The 18,469-nt window shown below is 37.9% G+C and overlaps 1 protein-coding gene across 1 annotated transcript in view; it reads left to right on the forward strand.

Moving 5' to 3' along the window:
* RELN (reelin) overlaps positions 1 to 18,469 on the forward strand; it is a 525,949-nt gene that overhangs the window by 380,795 nt on the left and 126,685 nt on the right. The window contains exons 21-22 of the mRNA XM_064289885.1: positions 16,721 to 16,913; positions 17,677 to 17,789. Of these exons, the coding sequence (XP_064145955.1) occupies positions 16,721 to 16,913; positions 17,677 to 17,789 (306 nt within the window). The remainder of the gene's footprint in view (positions 1 to 16,720; positions 16,914 to 17,676; positions 17,790 to 18,469) is intronic.

Consider the following 18,469-nt stretch of genomic DNA (forward strand, 5'->3'; position numbering starts at 1 on the left):
AGGTGACAGGAGTGGAGGGTGAGGGCTAGATTTATATAGAATCGTAGAGAAGCCTTCCTGGGAGCCACTGGAGTAGAGAACAGAATAATGAGAAAGAGGTAACAATTCAAAGGGGTGGACGGAGAGCACTGCAGACAGAACAGCAAGGACGAAGCCCTGAGGTAGGCAAGAATTAGATCGTGTTAGAGCCTTGTGGATCTTGGACTTTATTCTAAGTGTTATGGGAATCAAGTGAATGATTTGGAGCAGAGGAGTGACATGATCATATTTATGTTTTAAAGAATAACTGTAGCTGGTGTGGGGAGAATAAGCTGTAAAGGGTAATGGGAGAAACAGTAGAAGAAGCCCAGCTAAGAGACTAATGGTGTCATCTGTGTGTGCTGTAGTGTGACTTGGAATAGAATGATGGCAGTGAAGAAATGTACCACTTCAAGACATGTATTGGAGAATGAAGGATTAGGTCGTGCCTATGCAATGGACAAAATGGCTCTCTGATCCAAGACCCATATTTTGTTGATGTTCAGAAGGTCGATTATTAATTCATTTATTCCTTAAAAAAAAGACTTTTTTTTTAAAGTCTTTCTTTGGATTAAGCATCTTTCAGAAATAAGAAAATAAACCATTAAACAAGTATAACGTGGTTCTTAACAAGAGAAATCTACAGTTGATTATTTAGATTCATGCCTGGTTTGTTGAAACAGAAATTCAGTAGGCTGAGATAATTACTTACTATGGACAATGTTTCACAAAGACTCCTTGGCAGGCCCTATGTGACCTGGCCCATCACCCTCTGCTCCTTCTCTCTGCCACGCTGCCTTTCACTCACTCTCCCTGCCCCACAACAGCCACATCAACTTGCCTTCTTTCTATTCCTCCAGTAAGCCAAGTACTTTCCTCCCCCAGCATCTTAGCTGTGCTTCTGTCTAGAAAGTTCTTTCATTACTCATTTGGTGCACAGTGCCGGGAGCCTTTAAGTTTCTGGGGAACTGAAAAAGTCCAAGAGCTGAGAAAATGTACATTGTCTCAAAAATATAAGAATATTGCAAAATGAAATTAGTAAATTTTAATTATTTCTACAAAACACATATCAACATCATTAATTGCTGAAAATAATATTTACCATATTGAAAGCACTTTTTAGGTCAGATTCCTGAGTATTCTGAGAAATCACAGCTGAACATAAATGCATTACTTACAGCCAAATAAAATTTAAAAGCAAAATCATAAAATCAATTTGAATTTTTCGTTGAATTTTACTATATTTGTTATGTGGGAGGATGGGTGTCCAAAATTATGTAAGTATTGAGAGTCTACAAGCTTTTTAAAATGGCCAAACTTGAGTGTACTCTAAATGATACACATGGCTACACATAGTTGCAGGTACTGTAAAACACATATTCCACAATTCCAAATGTCTAAACTTTTGTTTGGAGAAAAAAAAAAATTCCTGAAAGCAAAGCATGACAACAAATTGGGGGGGGGGGGAGGGGGGATATTTGCAACAGGTATGACAGGCTATATATTGCCAAAATATGAAGAACTCTTATAAATCAGTAAGAAAAAGATAAGCCCCAATTAAAAAAAAAAAAAAAGGACAAAGCACATGAAAAGGCTACTCACTAAAAAGGAGAAAAAATAGCCAATAAACATGAAAAGCTTAACTTCTCTAGTAGTCAGAGAAATGAAGATGGAAAAAATACAGGCATTAGAGTGGCTAAGATTAAAAATATTGTCTGTCATTGCTCCGTGTTGGCAAGTGGTAAGAAATGGCACCTCAGTCATTGTTTATGTTCTTGATAAATGTAACTTGGTACGGCCGTTTTGGAGGACAGCTTGGCAGTAATTGTCGACTTCTAAAACGTGCATTTTCGTTGACCAAGCAATTCTGCCTCTAGGAATTTATCTTAAGGAAATAATTGGACAAGTGTGCAAAGATGCGTAAGGGTGTGTAATGTTTACAGGAGTGAGAAATGGAAACGACCTCCAAAATTTCCCTAATTGGGGATTGGTTAGATTCATTAAAAATGATGATGTCTCTCCATATTTTTTGACATGGAAATATGGCAATGGAATAGTTTTTAAAAAGGGCAGATTTATTATGATTTCATAATTATTTTTTTAAAAAAGAAAGAGAAGTGAATGTTTATGCGCTTGTATTTGTGTGTAAGCATAAGGAAAAAATGTCTGAGAGTACTTACACAGGAATGTTAACAGGTACCTCTAGGCAGGAGAATTGCAGATTTTTACTTTTAAAAAAAATGGTTCTATGTTATGAGATTGTTTTTTCCAACAACATTACATTTATATAAATAACATGGTTATGCCTATTTTAAAATTAATAGAGTAGAAATAACAAGTGAATTAAAATGCCACCTTTAATCTCACCCTATCAGTAATTTTTTCTGACTAATCTAGTAACCACATCTTTGATGATTACAAGAACAAAACCAAAAGAGCCTGATATCAGAGAGGCTTAGATTCATTCACATCTCCTTATACAGATGAATATAACTCCTGAGTGGCACCAAACCAAGACAGCATTGTGTGGCTCTTCTGTCTGGAAATAATGGAATGTTGCTTAGGTTTGTAGAATATGTAAATATTGATGTACTGTCTTCTTTTAGGAACCCTGATGGTGCGGTGGTTAAGAACTTGGCTGCTAACCAAAAAATCAGCAGTTTTTTAATCCACCAGGTGCTCCTTGGAAACCCTATGGGGGCAGTTCTACGCTGTCCTGTAGGGTTGCTATGAGTCAGAATCGACTTGACGGCAATGGGTTTGGGTTTTTTATTTCTTTGTTTCTCTTTTATGTCACATTAGTATTAGGACTATGGCCAAATTGACTGACTTACTAAACTATTACTACAGGAATGGGATGAGTTGTCAAAAATTTGCACAGTCCTTAGGTGTTTGAGCTGTTTTACATGAATTTGCTTTTAAGGAACTTTGTCTCCGAGGATTCTTCCACTTGCTTTGGTTTTGTGTATCTGCCTTTCATATAAAAGAGCCTTCTCTCTGGAGGTAGGAAAGGGCTCCCAGGAAAAACAGAAAGAGTGATTTCTTCAAGTGAAGGTAACCTCAAAACCTTGACTGTGTTCATTACAGCATTTAAGTTCTGTACTTTTGTAAAACTTGCCTTCTCTCCATTTGAGAGACTTCATTCGTGCATCCATGTTATTTAACAAACATTCTCTGAGCACCTTTGATGGATCATGACAGAGTAGAAAGGACATCAAAGTAGAAATAAGAAGGCCTAGTAACTGGACCCCATGCATTTGCCAGTTGGTTGTACACTGGGGGGCTTGTGTGTTGCTGTGATGCTAGAAGCTATACCACCAGTATTCATATACCAGCAGGGTCACCCATGGGGGGCAGGTTTCAGCTGAGCTTCCAGACTAAAGCAGACCAGGAAGATGGATTTGGCAGTCTACTTCTGAATAGAATTAGCCAGTGAAAACGTTATGAATAGCAGCGGAACATTGTCTGATATAGTGCTGGAAGATGAGCCCCCCAGGTTGGAAGGCACTCAAAAGATGACTGGGGAAGAGCTGACTCCTCAAAGTGAGTCGGCCCTAATGATGTGGATGGAGTCAAGCTTTCAGAACCTTCATTTGCTGATGTGGCATGACTCAAAATGAGAAGAAACAGCTGCAAACATCCATGAATAATCACAACATGGAATGCACAAAGTATGAATCTAGGAAAATTGGAAATCGTCAAAAATGAAATGGAATGCATTAACATCAATATCCTAGGCATTAACCAAAATATGAGTCCTAGGCATTAGTGAGCTGAAATGGACTGGTGTTGGCCATTTTGAATCAGACAATCACATGGTCCACTATGACAACATGAAGAGGAAAGGTATTCCATTCATAGTCAAAAATAAAATTTTAAGATCTATCCTGAAGTACAACTCTGTCAGTGATAGGATAATATTTATAAAAGAAAGACCAGTTAATGTGACTATTATTCAAATTTACACACCAAGCTCGAAGGCCAAAGGTGAAGAAATTGAAGATTTTTACCAACTTCTGCAGTCTGATATTGATGGAACATGCAATCAGGATGCATTGATAAATACTGGTGATGGAATGTGAAAATTGGAAACAAAGAAAGACCTGTAGTTGGAAAATATGGCCTTGGTGATAGAAACAATGCCAGAGATCACATGACAAAATTTTGCAAGACCAATAACTTCATTGCAAATACCTTTTTTCAACAACATAATTGGCGGCTATAAATGTGAATCTTCCGAGATGGAATACACAGGAATCAAACAGACTGTATTTGTGGAAAGAAATGATGGAATAGCTCAATATCATCAATCAGAACAAGGCCAGGGCCAACTGCAGAACAGACCATCAATTGCTCATATGCAAGTTCAAGTTGAAGCTTAAGAAAATTAGAACAAGTCCACGAGAGCTGAAGTATGACCTTGAGTATATCACACCTGAATTTGGAGACCATCTAAAAAATAGATTTGATGCATTGAACACTAATGGCTGAAGACCAGGCGAGTTGTGGAGTGACATCAAGGACATCATACATAAAGAAAGCAAGAGGTCATTAAAAAGACAAGAAAAGACCTAAATGGATGTCAGAAGAGACTCTGAAACTTGCTCTTGAACATAGAGTAGCTAAAGCAAATTTTAAAAAATGAAATAAAAGAATTGAACAAAAGATTTCAAAGGGTGGCTCAAGAAAACAAAGTACTATAATGAAATGTGCAAAGAGCTGGATTTAGAAAACCAAAAGGGAAGAACATGCTCGGCATTTCTCAAGCTGAAAGAACTTAAGAAAAAAACTCAAACCTCAAGTAGCAATGCTGAAGGATTCTATGGGGAAAATATTAAACAATGCAGGAAGCATCAAAAGAAGATGGAAGGAATACATGGAGTCACTATACCAAAAAGAATTAGTCAATGTCCAACCATTTCAAGAGGAAGCATATGATTAGGAACCGATGTTACTAAAGAAAGAGGTCCAAGCTGCACTGAAGGCATTGGTGAAAAACATGGCTCCGACAACTGACGGAATACCAATTGAGATGTTTCAACAAACAGATGCAACACTGGAAGTGCTCACTCATCTATGCCAAGAAATTTAGAAGACAGCTACTTAGCCAAGCTACTGGAAGAGATCCATATTTATGCCTATTCCAAAGAAAGGTGATCTAACTGAATGCAGAAATTATCGTTAATATCACACACAAGTAAAATGTTGCTAAAGATCATTCAAAAGTGGCTGCAGTGGTACATCAACAAGGAACTGCCAGAAATTCAAGCCGGATTCTGAAAAGGATGTGGAACTAAGGATATCATTGCCAATGTCAGCTGTATACTGGCTGAAAGTAGAGAATATTAGGAAGATGTTTACCTGTGTTTTATTGACTATGTGAAGGCATTCGACTGCGTGGATCATAACAAATTATGGATAACATTGTGAAGAATTGGAATTCCAGAACACTTAATTGTGCTCATGAGGAACCTTTACATAGATCAAGAGGCAGTTGTTTGGACAGAACAAGGGGATACTGATTGGTTTAAAGTCAGGAAAGGTGTGTGCAAGGGTTGTACCCTTTCACCATACTTACTCAATCTGTATGCTGAGCAAATAATCTGAGAAGCTATACTATATGAAGAAGAATGGCCCTCAGGATTGGAGGAAGACTCATTAATAAACTGCACTAAGCAGATGACACAACATTGCTTGCTGAAAGTGAAGAGGCGTTGAAGCACTTACTGATGAAGATCAAAGACCACAGCCTTCAGTTTGGGTTACACCTCAAAATAAAGAAAACAAAAATCCTCACAACTGAACCAATAAGCAACATCATGATAAATGGAGAATATATTGACAGTGTCAAGGATTTCATTTTACACAATCAATGCCCATTGAAGCAGTAGTCAAGAAATAAAGCAATGTATTGCATTGGGCAAATATGCTGTGAAAGATCTCTTTAAAGGGTTAAAAAGCAAAGACGTCACTTTGCAGACTAGAGTGTGTCTGACCCAAGCCGTGGTGTTTTCAATCACCTCATATGCATGTGGAAGCTGGAAGATGAATAAGGAAGACCCAAGAAGAATTGATGCCTTTAAATTGTGGTGTTGGTGAATGTTGAATATACCATGGACTGCCAAAGGAACAAACAAATCTGTCTTGGAAGAAGTACAACTAGAATGCTCTTTAGAAGCAAGGATGGGGAGACTATGTCTCATATACTTTGGACGTGTTATTAGGAGGGACCGGTCCCTGGAGAAGGACATCATGCTTGGTAAGATAGAGAGTCCTCAAAAAAGAGAAAGACCCTCAATAAGATGGATTGACACAGTGGCTACAACAATGGGCTAAAACATAACAACAGTTGTGAGGATGGTGCAGTACCAGATAGTATGTCCTTCTATTGTACGTGGGTTCGCTATGAGTCAGAACTGATTTGACAGCACCTAACAACAACAATGTGAGCCAGAGCCAGCAATTCAGCCTGTTTTCCATTTCCATAAGACACTGTTAAGGATCCCTAGTGTTCTCCCAAATGGCCTTGAGTCAAAGGTTAAATTGGATAGCTGTTGTAACACCATGATCTTGCATCCACACAGTGTGCTTCTGTGAGGTGCACAGCACAGTCCTGAGAGCTTTAGGGGAAGTGGAGATGAATGAGCTATGATCCCTTCCTGCATAGTGGCTTCCAACCAGGTTAGGAAAACAGATCTACAGCAATAATACGAGATTAAGCAAAAGAGGGGGAGAAGATAGAGCTGAGTATAGACTGAATATAGAACTATGGAGACTCAAGTCATGGTGTTACCCACTCTACCAGCATCATGTTAGAGAGCCAGCTAGCCTTCTTGGAGTTAGAAATGAATAGAGATAGAGTGGAAACTTTTAATCTTGTCCTAGAAGAAAGAGGTATCCTAGTTCTCTCATGAAGTCTTGTAATTAGACGCGAGAGCTTTTTTATTATTTCTTTATTTTTAAGGCTCTCTTGCAACTTAACATAAATAAAGTTAAGCCTCCTGATTCCCAATACATTCTGTCTCTCCATTATTTCTCTCCAAAATGCTGACATGGGCTGTTCTTCGCTGTTCTTATGATTGTAACAGGGAAGAAGTTCAGCTTTATTTTTGCCTTTATAAACACATCTTGACTTAGACAAGCAGCAAAAAGAAGTCGTTTTGTAAATTAAAGGATCACAGTCTACGAAATTTTCTGCCCCCAAAACTCCAGCTGAGTATGAACATCAAGGTATTTAGGAAGAAAAATACAGACCTATTATCAGTGGCTTTCAGCCAGTCTCAAATAAATCATAAGCAATCAAATAAGCTTGTACTATGAATGATCTAGAGACTGAAGCACAGAAGTCTTTTCTTGTGTGTGTCTGTGTGTTTCTTTGCTTCAGGTTAAGGCATGAGGACATGTATCCTTTAGAACCATGAAGTATGGCAGGTGTATTAGTTAGAAATGCACTCAGCGCTTGGTTATAATAAAAAATGACAACAAGAAAAGGCTGACCGTGACATAAAGAAAAGTCAGTAAGTTTATTTACTACTTGTAACAAGAAGTCCTAGGATAGGTAGTCCAGGGCTGGTGAGCAGTTTAACAAGGCCATCAGGGGCCCAAGATCTCTCCATCTTTTTGACCAGCCATCTTAGCAGAGAGGCCTCCATCGCCATGCTACTGCCTTCATTGTTGCACAATGGCTGCTGCACCTCTGGGGAAGAAAGAAGATGGTAGAAACCACAGGCAAAAGGGCATGCCAGCTGTCTTCCCTTTTTAAAAGCTTTTATTAAAAGTTGAGTGAGTAGAAGACATTCAAGTGGCCAATAGACACGTGAGAAAATGCTCAGGATCTCTAGCCATTGGAGAAATGCAAATCAAAACCACAGTGAGATATCATCTCACCCAGGCGTTACTGGCATGAATCAATAAAACAGGAAATAACAAATGTTGGCGAGGCTGCGGGGAGATCTGAACTCTTATGCACTGCTGGTGGGAATGCAACTTGATACAACCATTTTGGAAAACAATATGGCGCTTCCTTAGAAAGCTAGAAATAGAAATACCATATGATCCAGCAATCCCACTCCTAGGCATATATCCTAGAGAAATAAGAGTCATCACATGAATAAATATATGCACAACCATGTTCATTGAAGCATTGTTCATAATAGCAAAAAGGTGGAAACAACCTAGATGCCCATCAACAGAAGAATGAATACACAAACTGTGGTACATACACACAGTGGAGTATTACACAACGATAAAGAACAATGATGAATCTGTGAAGCATCTCATAACATGGATGAATCTGGAGGATGTCGTTGTCGTTGTCGTTATTGCTGTTGTTGTTGTTGTTAGGTGCCATTGAGTCGGTTCCAACTCATAGCGACTCTATGCACAACAGAACGAAACACTGCCTGGTCCTGCGCCATCCTTAAAATCGTTGTTATGCTGAGTGAAATAAGTCAATCACAAAAGGACAAATGTTGTATGAGACCACTACTGTAAAAGCTCATGAAAAGGTTTACATACAAAAAGAAACAATTTTTGATGATTATGAGGGAGGGGAGGGGTGGGGATGGAAAAACACTTAACAGACAACACATAAGTGGAATCTTAGGTGAAGGGTAAGACAGTACACAATACTGGGGAAGCCAGCACAACCTGTACAAGTCAAGGTCATTATAGCTCCATAGACACATCTAAACTCCCGGATGAACTGAGAATTTAACTCCTTAGGTCTGTGATGGGTGCTAAATAGTATAATTACTTGTGTATTTTGAAACCCATCAGTAGAAAAATACCTGAATGTTACACATAATAAAATATTATGTAGACTGTTTTTAGAGAGTTTATAATAACCTGAGAAACCTGTATATTACTAATATAGAAAAAAGGCAAGATACAGTATCATATATGCAATATGTTCACAACTATCTAAAAATATACACATAAAGATATTAGAAATTAATATTCTAAAATATTAATTGTGCTTGTCTTTAGGGTAATGTGGTTATGGGTTTTTTTTCTTCCACTCTTTTTATTTTCAAAGTTTTCAATAATGAGCATATTGCTATTATAATAGAAAACAATTAAATAGAATACCTTTGTAAAACACTCAAAAATATTTCCAACTCTATTTCCCTAGAGTGAATTATTCAAGTGTCCCCTCCTAGACCACAATCATCACTTCTATAAAGATTCCTCCTATAATTAAAAAAATTAAAAAGGAACTAGTGGCAGATATTTCTTACACATGTAAGAGTACCAGAATTCCAACACACCAGCAAGACCCAGAAAAGATGGCAGAGGGTAAACAGGACTTATCCTGGAATCAAATTTCCTTTCCCTTCTTTGGCCTTGCTGATTTTTTTAATGGTTAGAAATAGTAGTTTCTTGCTGGTGGAAATGCAAAATGATAAGACCATTTTGGAAAATGAAATGGTGCTTCCTTAGAAAGCTAGAAATAGAAATACCATTTGATCCAGCAATCCCACTCCTAGGCATATATCCTAAAGACATAAGATTCGTCACATGAATGACATATACACACCTGTGTTCATTGCAGCGTTGTTCACAATAGCAAAAAGATGGAAACAACCTAGATGTCCATCAACAGATGAACAGATAAACAAACGGTGGCACATACACGCAATGGAGTATTACACAATGATAAAGAACAGCAATGAATCTGTGAAGCATCTCATAACATGGATGAATCTGGAGGGCATTATGCTGAATGAAATAGGGCAATCACAAAAGGACAAATATTGTATGAGACCACTACTGTAAAAACTCATGAAAAGGTTTACATACAAAAAGAAACAATCTTTGATGGTTACGAGGGGGTAGGGATGGGAAAACACTTACTAGACAATAGATGAGTGGAAACTTTGGTGAAGACTAAGACAGTACACAGTGCTGGGGAAGCCTCACAACCTGTACAAGGCAAGGTTATGGTACCTCCATAGACAACATCCAAACTCCCTGAGGGATCGAATTGCTGGACTGAGGGCTGTGGGAACCATGATGTCGGGGAACAACTAGCTCAACTGGCATAACATAGTTTATAAAGAAAATATTCTACATTCTACTTTGGTGAGTAGCGTCTGGGGTCGTAAAAGCCTGTGAGCAGCCATCTAGGATACTCCACTGGTCTCACCCCTTCAGGAGCAAGGAAGAATGAAGAAAACTAAAGATACAAGGGAAAGATTGGTCCAAAGGACTGGTGGACCATATCTACCACAGCCTCCACCAGAATGAGTCCAGTACAACTAGGCAGTACCCGGCTACCACCACTGATTTCTCTGACAGGGATCACAATAGAGGGTCCAGACAGAGCTGAAGAAAAATGTAGAACAAAATTCTAACTCAGAAAGGAAGACCAGACTTGCTGGCCTGAAAGAGACTGGAGAAACCCTGAGAGTATGGCCCCTGGACACCCTTTCAGCTCAGTAATGAGGTCACTCCTAAGGTTCACCCTTCGGCTAACAATTGAACGGGCCCATGGAACAAAACAAGACTAAAGGGACGCACCAGCTCTGGGGCAGGGACTGGAAGACAGGAGAGAACAGGAAAGCTGGTAATAGGGAACCCAGGGTTGAGAAGAGAGAGTGTTGACATGTCACGGGGTTGTTCACCAATGTCATAGAACAATGTGTGTACTAACTATTCGATGAGGAACGAGTTCTGTAAAACTTCATTTAAAGTACAATTAAGAAAAAAAGCTGAGTAAATCCATCTAGCATCTTTCACTTATATCTCATTGGCGAGAACTAATTGGTGGACACATAGCCACCCCTAGACCAACCACTGGAAGGTAACTAGAAAGAAAAAGGCAACGAGTGTGGCAGTTGGATCAGCCCAGTATCTGCCCACAATAGGAAACACCAGATATACTCTGGGCTCCTATTCTATTGGTTGAAAAGATATTGGTGCTAAGCAAGAATTCTATTGCCATTAACGCCCTCGTTTATCTTCCTTAACTTGTCCTTTTATGTAATTTTCACATTGTTGCTTCCTTGGTGTCTTGGCACCTTTAAAAGCTGTTACCATCCAGGTAGCTCACAGAGCTCACACCGCTCTTCAGGTTTGAATGTTTCTTCTCATCAGCCAATTTCATGGTTATGTTTGTAACCATGAAAGTTAGATACAGGCAATATTTGCAAAACACAGCATTTCCTTCTGTTTCTGTACAGAATTGTGTGTACGCTAAACCATTTCAGATGTAAGGAATTGTCGAGGAGCTGATTGTGAAAACAATAAGTTATTTCAGAAGTGCTGGGAAAGAGAAGCGCCATGTATGGTATGAGTAAGAATGTTTTAGCGGCTCTGTGTTGCTTGCAGACCCCTCAGCCCATGCACTACCGTGCACCATACAGTTGTCTCTCTAGATGCCTACAGGACATTCTGTATCTTTAAAGAAAACAATCAAAATGACGCCTAGTTGGCAACCTCTAATTACCTTTCTCCAAAAAAAATTGCTAGAAAGAATATTTAACCCTTGAAACTAAAAGCAGTGTTTATTTTTCACAGGCAGAAGAGTTTGGGGATTTTTGCCTACTTAAAACACCTAAACCGGTATAAACAAATTTGAGCCCATTCAGTTCACTACTATTGTTGTTCTACACTGATTTATTTTATTTTGCCAATATTGCTAAAAATTGCACACTAAAGCTTTGTGTTTTCTAGATTGCATCCTGTGTACCCTGATGCATAACAATCATGATTTTATATTTTTAACATCAGAGTATCATTGCTTGTTGTTGTCGCTGGTGCCATTGAGCCAATTCCAACTCATAGTGACCCTATGTACAGAAGAGTGAAACACTGCCCAGTCCTGTGCCATCCTCACAATTGTTGCTGTGTTGGAACGCATTGTCGCAGCCACTGTGTCAATCCATCTTGTTGAGGGTCTTCCTCTCTTTCACTGATCCTCTTCTTTACCAAGCCTGATATCTTTCAGGGACTGGTCCCTCCTGATAACATGTCCAAAATACTCAAGAGGAAGTCTCGCCATCCTCGTTTGTAAGGAGCATTGTGGCTGTACTTCTTCCAAGACAGATTTGTTCATGCTTCTGGCAGTCCATGGTGTATTCAATATTCTTCATCAACACCATCATTCAAAGACATCAGTTCTTCTTTGGTCTTCCTTATGCATTGTGCAGCTTTCACATTCTTATGAGGCGATTGAAAATACCATGGGTTGGGTCAGGCACACCTTAGTCCTCAAAGTGATGTCTTTGCTTTTTAGCACTTTAAAGAGATCTTTTGCAGCAGATTTGCCCAATGCAATGCGTCTTTTGATATCTCGACTGCTGCTTCCGTGGACGTTGAATATGGATCCAAGTAAAATGAAATCCTTGACAACTTCAGTATTTTCTCCATTTATCATGGTGTTGTTTATCAGTCCAGTTGTGAGGATTTTTATTTTCTTTATGTTGATGTGCAATCCGTACTGAAGGCTGTGGTCTTTGATCTTCATCAGTAAGTCCTTCAAGTCCTCTTCACTTTCAACAAGCAAGGTTGTGTCATCTGGCATATTGCAGGTTGTTAATGAGTCTTCCTCCAATCCTGATGCCGTGTTCTTCTTCATATGGTCCAGCTTCTCAAATTATTTGCTCAGCATACAGATTGATTAAGTATGGTGAAAGGATACAACCCTGATGCACACCTTTACTGATTTTAAAGTACACAATATCCCCTTGTTCTGTTCAAATGACTACTTGATCTATATACAGATTCCTCATAAGCACAATTAACTGTTCTGGAATCCCTATTCTTTGTGGTGTTATCCATAATGTATCATGATCCACAAAGTCGAATGCATTTGCATAGTCAGTAAAACATAGGAAAACATCTTTCTGGTGTTCTCTGCTTTCAGCCAAGATTCATCTGAATGGTATCCCTCATTCCACCTCCTCTTCTAAATCCAGCTGGAGTTTCTGACAGTTTCCTGTCAGTATACTTGTGCATCCATTTTTTTAATTATCTTCAGCAAAATCTTACTTGGGTGTGATGTTAATGATATTGTTTGATAATTTCTGTGTTCCATTGAGTTACCTTTCTTTGGAATGCTCACAAATATGGATCTCTTCCACTCAGTTGGCCAGGTAGCTGTCTTCCAAATTTCTTGGCATAGATGAGTGAACACTTCCAAAGTTGCATCTGTTTGTTGAAACACCTCATTTGGTATTCCGTCAATTCCTGGAGCCCTGTTTTTCACCAATGCTTCAGTGCAGTGTGGACTTCTTCCTTCATTACCATCAGTTCTTGATCATATGCTACCTTCTGAAACGTTTGAACGTCGACCAATTCTTTTGGTACAGTGACTCTGTATTCCTTCCATTTTCTTTTGATGCTTCCTGCGTCATTAAGTATTTTACCCATAGAATCCTTCAATATTGCAACTCAAGGCTTGAAATTTTCCTTCAGTTCTTTCAGTTTGAGAAGTGCTGAGCGTGTTCTTCCTTTTTGGTTTTCTTACTCCAGTTCTTTGCACATTTCATTGTAATACTTTACTTTGGCTTCTTGGGCGCCCTTTGAAATCTTCAGTTCAGCTCTCTTGCTTTGTAATTTCTTCTATTTGCTTTAGCTTCTCTACATTCAAGAGCAAGTTTCAGAGTCTCTTCTGACATTCATTTTCACCTTTTCCTTCATTCCTATCTTTTTAATGACCTCCTGCTTTCTCCATGTATGATATCTTTGATGTCATTCCACAACTTGTCTGGTCTTTGGTAATTAGTATTCAGTGCGTCAAATGTGTTCGTAAGATGGTCTCTAAATTTGGGTGGGATTTTTTTTTATACTCAAGGTCATATTTTGGCTCTTGTGGATTTGTTTTAATTTTCTTTGGGTTCAGGTTGAACTTGCATGTGAGCAATTGGTGGTTTGTTCCACAGTCAGCCCCTGGCCTTGTTCTGACTGATAATATTGAGCTTCTCCATTGTCTCTTTCCACAGATGTAGTTGATTTGATTCCTGTGTATTCCATCTGGTGATGTCCAAGTATATAGTCACTGTTTATGTTTTTGAAAAAGGTATTTGCAACGAGTAAGTCGTTGATGTTGCAAAATTCTATCATGTGATCTCCAGCATCATTTCCATCACCAAAGCTATATTTTCCAATTACCGATCCTTCTTCTTTGTTTCCAACTTCAACATTGCAATCACCTGTATTTATCAATGCATCTTGATTGCATGTTTGATCAAATTCAGACTGCAGAAGTTGGTAAAAAGCTTCAATTTCTTCATTTTTGACGTTAGTGGTTGGTGCATAAATTTGAATAATAGTCGTATTAACTGATCTTCCTTGTAGGCATATGGGTATTATCTTGTCACTGACAATGTTGTACTTCAGGATAGATCTTGAAGTGTTATTTCTGACGATGAATGCGATGCCATTCCTCTTCAATTTGTCATCACTGGCGTAGCAGGCCATATGATTGTCTGATTCAGAATGGCTAATATCAGTCCATTTCAGCTCACTAATGCCTGGAATACCAATCCTTATGCATTCCATTTCATTTTTGACATCTTCCAGTTTTCTTAGATTCATAATTTGTACATTCCATGTTGTGATCATTAATGGATGTTTACAGATATTTCTTCTTATTTTGAGTCATGCCACATCAGCAAATGAAGGTCCCGAAAGCTTAACTCCATCCATGTCATTCTGGTCGACTCTACTTTGAGAAGACAGCACTACCCCAGTTGTCTTTTGAGTGTCTTCCAACCTGAGGGGCTTTTCTGGTACCATATCAGGCAGTGTTCCACTGCTGTCCAGAAGGTTTTCACTAGCCAGTTTTTTCAGTAGTAGACTGCTAGTTCCGTCTTCCTAGTCTGTCTTAATCTGGAAGCTCTGCTGAAACTTGTCCACCATGGGTGACCTTGCTGGTATTTGAAATACTGTGGCAACATGTAAGCCACCATGGTATGACAAACTGACAAGTTGCATAGTAAATGAAAATTAATGATTTTTAAATTAACTCTCAAAGAATCTCACTCAAAATTACAGTACTTTCCTCTCCTGATCTTATAATAATAGAAAACATGGAGATGGTGTAATGATGAATAGGTTTTGACTTCTCATTGAGTCTCTACCATTTACTAGCCCTGTTTCCTCATCTGTTAATTAGTGATAATTCTTACTTCATAGGATTATTGTTTTTTTATTTATTATAAAGAAGATAATGTGGGTATTGTGCTTAGCACAGTCTTAGGACATTAAATAAATAAATAAATAAAAATAACATAGCCTTAACAAATAGTGGACGTCTTTATAAATGACAGTAAACAACTGTGGCATTTACTATACCTTAAGTGGATTTCTAAGACCAACCATATTGAATAGGACTTTTCCTTTCCTTTTATTGATTATTCAGCTGAACCAGATATTTAAACTCTTATAATTTGCTTCTCTATTCATTGTCCAAGTACATAACCTTAGTTCAGAAAATGTTAGGAAAATATAATTACTGACTGTTGGGACAAACTTCTTAAAATTTCTAACCTTGAGGCCAAGTCCACGGTGATGCTCTGTATGAACCATGTTCCTTCTCTAAATAACATCTTAATCTCTGTAAGAAGCAAGTCAGAATAGTTATTCCTTATTCTGCCAATTCAGAAAACATAATTAAGAAAAAATATTTAATGTCTCAAAGATTTCACAGAGTATTGCATTATCTCCTTTGCCTACTTTAGCAAAGCCTTCTGACTAATGTGAGTTACTGTTAAAGAGTGATACTGAGTCAGCTTCAGAAGTGCAAAAGCAAGTACTGAGGTAGACAAAACTTGAGTGTGATTGACCTTGGGAACATACATTGAATATTTGCATCATAGCTACAATGGAAATGTGTCTATATTTGAACCTCTGATATATTATAAACTCCATGAGCAGTTTTCTCTAAAAAAAAAAAAAAATTGTGCCTGCCCTCAAGTAGTTTTCAAATACATAGTACTCAGTAAAGACACATTTAAAATGGATTTTACTCACTTGAGTCACAACCACTAAATCTACATTATGATTTTTTTCAGTACTTATGCATGAATATTAAAGTCTATTTGGAAAATAGAAACAGAAAGAAAAATTTTAAATAATCTGATTTCCTACCACCAAACACAACCACTGTGAACATTCTGGTGAATTTCCTTTAAGTCTTTCCTTAAATGCATCGCTTTGTGAATCATTTCAACTTATTTTATCATGTACATTTTAATGTGATCATATTACCATCATAAATGTTGAAGTATGGGTAATATTTTATCAAGTGGCTATACCAGTTTATTTAAGCATTCCATTTTCCCTGCAGTTTGACGGTGAGATTGATGCCAATTACTATTATAAGTAATCCTACAATATTCATTGTATTTTGTAAGATTGTCTCTGAATTTAGGATTTTTTCCTTAGAGTAGATTCACAGAATTGAGATTATGAAGACAAAATATTTATACTCATAAGCAATGTATGAGTATATGAGTATCCATTTTCAGACACATCTGACAACTCTAAAATATTAAAAAAAAAAAAAAACTTCTTTGGTAGGAAAATTGTTTTAAATTGCATTTTTTAGATTGGCTTAAATCCATTCTAGAATTCAGAAAGGTTTAAATAAATAAAATGAAACTATTTTGATATATATATGAAGTGAAAACCTTACTTTTTTCTTAATACATTGCTTTTTTGGATTTTCTGTTTTCCACTTCTGTGCCTCTTTCAGTTTTACAGGAGATTCTAAACTTGCCTCAAGTATGCGCTATGTGGAAACACAATCAATGCAGATAGGAGCATCCTATATGATTCAGTTCAGCTTGGTGATGGGATGTGGCCAGAAATACACTCCACACATGGACAACCAGGTGAAACTGGAGTACTCAACCAACCACGGCCTTACCTGGCACCTTGTCCAGGAAGTAAGTCCATTTTCTCTGAAACTCATGACAGGCAACATCTTCCTTTTTACATAGGAAACAAAGAAAATAATGTTCTAAAAGTTTAGACTTGGTTGAAAAGAAATGGTGTTATTCATAACTTAGAATTGACATATGAGCAGAGTCAGGAGCAGATTACAAGAATACCACATTCTTCACTATATGATGCTAGAAAGTATTAAAAATTAAAAAGAAATGGGAATAACTTCAAGACTGGATACTCTAGAGTAGTGTTTTGTATATTATGTTCTCGAACTTTCTTTCTCTATAAATGTGTCTATGTCTTTCTCCTTTCCCTATAGTGGTAGGCCATGTTATGGATGTGGTTTCTCTTATCTTAAGAAAAAGCAAAAAGAAATACATAAACTCGTCTCTTGGGATAGAATATGCATATACATATACCAGTCATCTGGCACTGCAGTAAATTCATAAATACTGTAGTGACATAACAAGTTTAACAAATGCTGGTGTTAGGGAAACAGTTAAAAAAAAAATGAATCCTAATCCATTTCTGTTTTTACATGTGAGAATTAGGAGACAATTTCAGTGTGGCATCTTGTTTGCCATTATTTCCCAAATATTTTAGCTTCACAGAAGGAAAAATGATGGATTGCTTCCATATTGCAAGTGGTTAAGATTATGACATAGATTTCTCTAAGGCCTTCTTCATTTGTGGTGGGTGGTAACTATATTGGCCCTGGGGGAAGTAGAAGCTGACCCTGACTTTTGCCTGACTCTCTTTTAGGAGTGCCTTCCAAGCGTGCCCAGTTGTCAGGAATTCACCTCGGCAAGTGTTTACCATGCCAGTGAATTCATACAGTGGAGAAGAGTCACACTACTTCTCCCCCAGAAAACTTGGTGAGAGAGAACATTTTAGATATGTCCATTACTTTGTTTTACAGTTTCTATTACCATGTCTTGAATATGAAGAAGAGGTGAACACAATGACAAGATGTTCATTGTTTTTGTATCAAAATACCTGTGTCTTTCTTTTATAACTGAGGAGCTATGAGAAAGTGAGTGAATAAAAAATGTGGAGATTTGGTTTCAGGATTTTTCCAGCTTCTTCTGACTTCCCTCTTGCCCAACTTTTTCTTTTTATGGGAGAATTCAATGATTCAGTTCCCTGGATTTTGACATACAAAAGGGAATGACACAGGAATTTTAAAAATCCCATCTCAAGACAGTTTTGCTTGCAAGGCTGTTGTCTTGCTGCAAAGCCCTGCTTTTTATGTTAAAAGCTTAATATCTACTCTTTTTTCTTTCTTTGCCTGTCTTTAGTAATAATAAAGAAAACATTCCCCAGAAAGCAGAGGCCTCGGTTAACTGGGGAGAAGGTTAAACATTTGGTAATGTGAAAGAGAAAAGCACAGTATCTTTTTCCCCAAATATGACCTTGTTTTGTGTTAGATTGATTCCTCTGGCCACTGTGTGAGGAATAGACTCTAGGAAAAAGAGTGAAGACAGGGAGACCAGTTAGGAGGCTGATGCCATAGTCCAGGCCATAGATGTTGGTGGCTTGGAGTATGATTGTAGCA

This window comes from Loxodonta africana, chromosome 8 (assembly GCF_030014295.1).
Source record: "Loxodonta africana isolate mLoxAfr1 chromosome 8, mLoxAfr1.hap2, whole genome shotgun sequence".
In the NCBI taxonomy this organism is placed as follows: domain Eukaryota; kingdom Metazoa; phylum Chordata; class Mammalia; order Proboscidea; family Elephantidae; genus Loxodonta; species Loxodonta africana.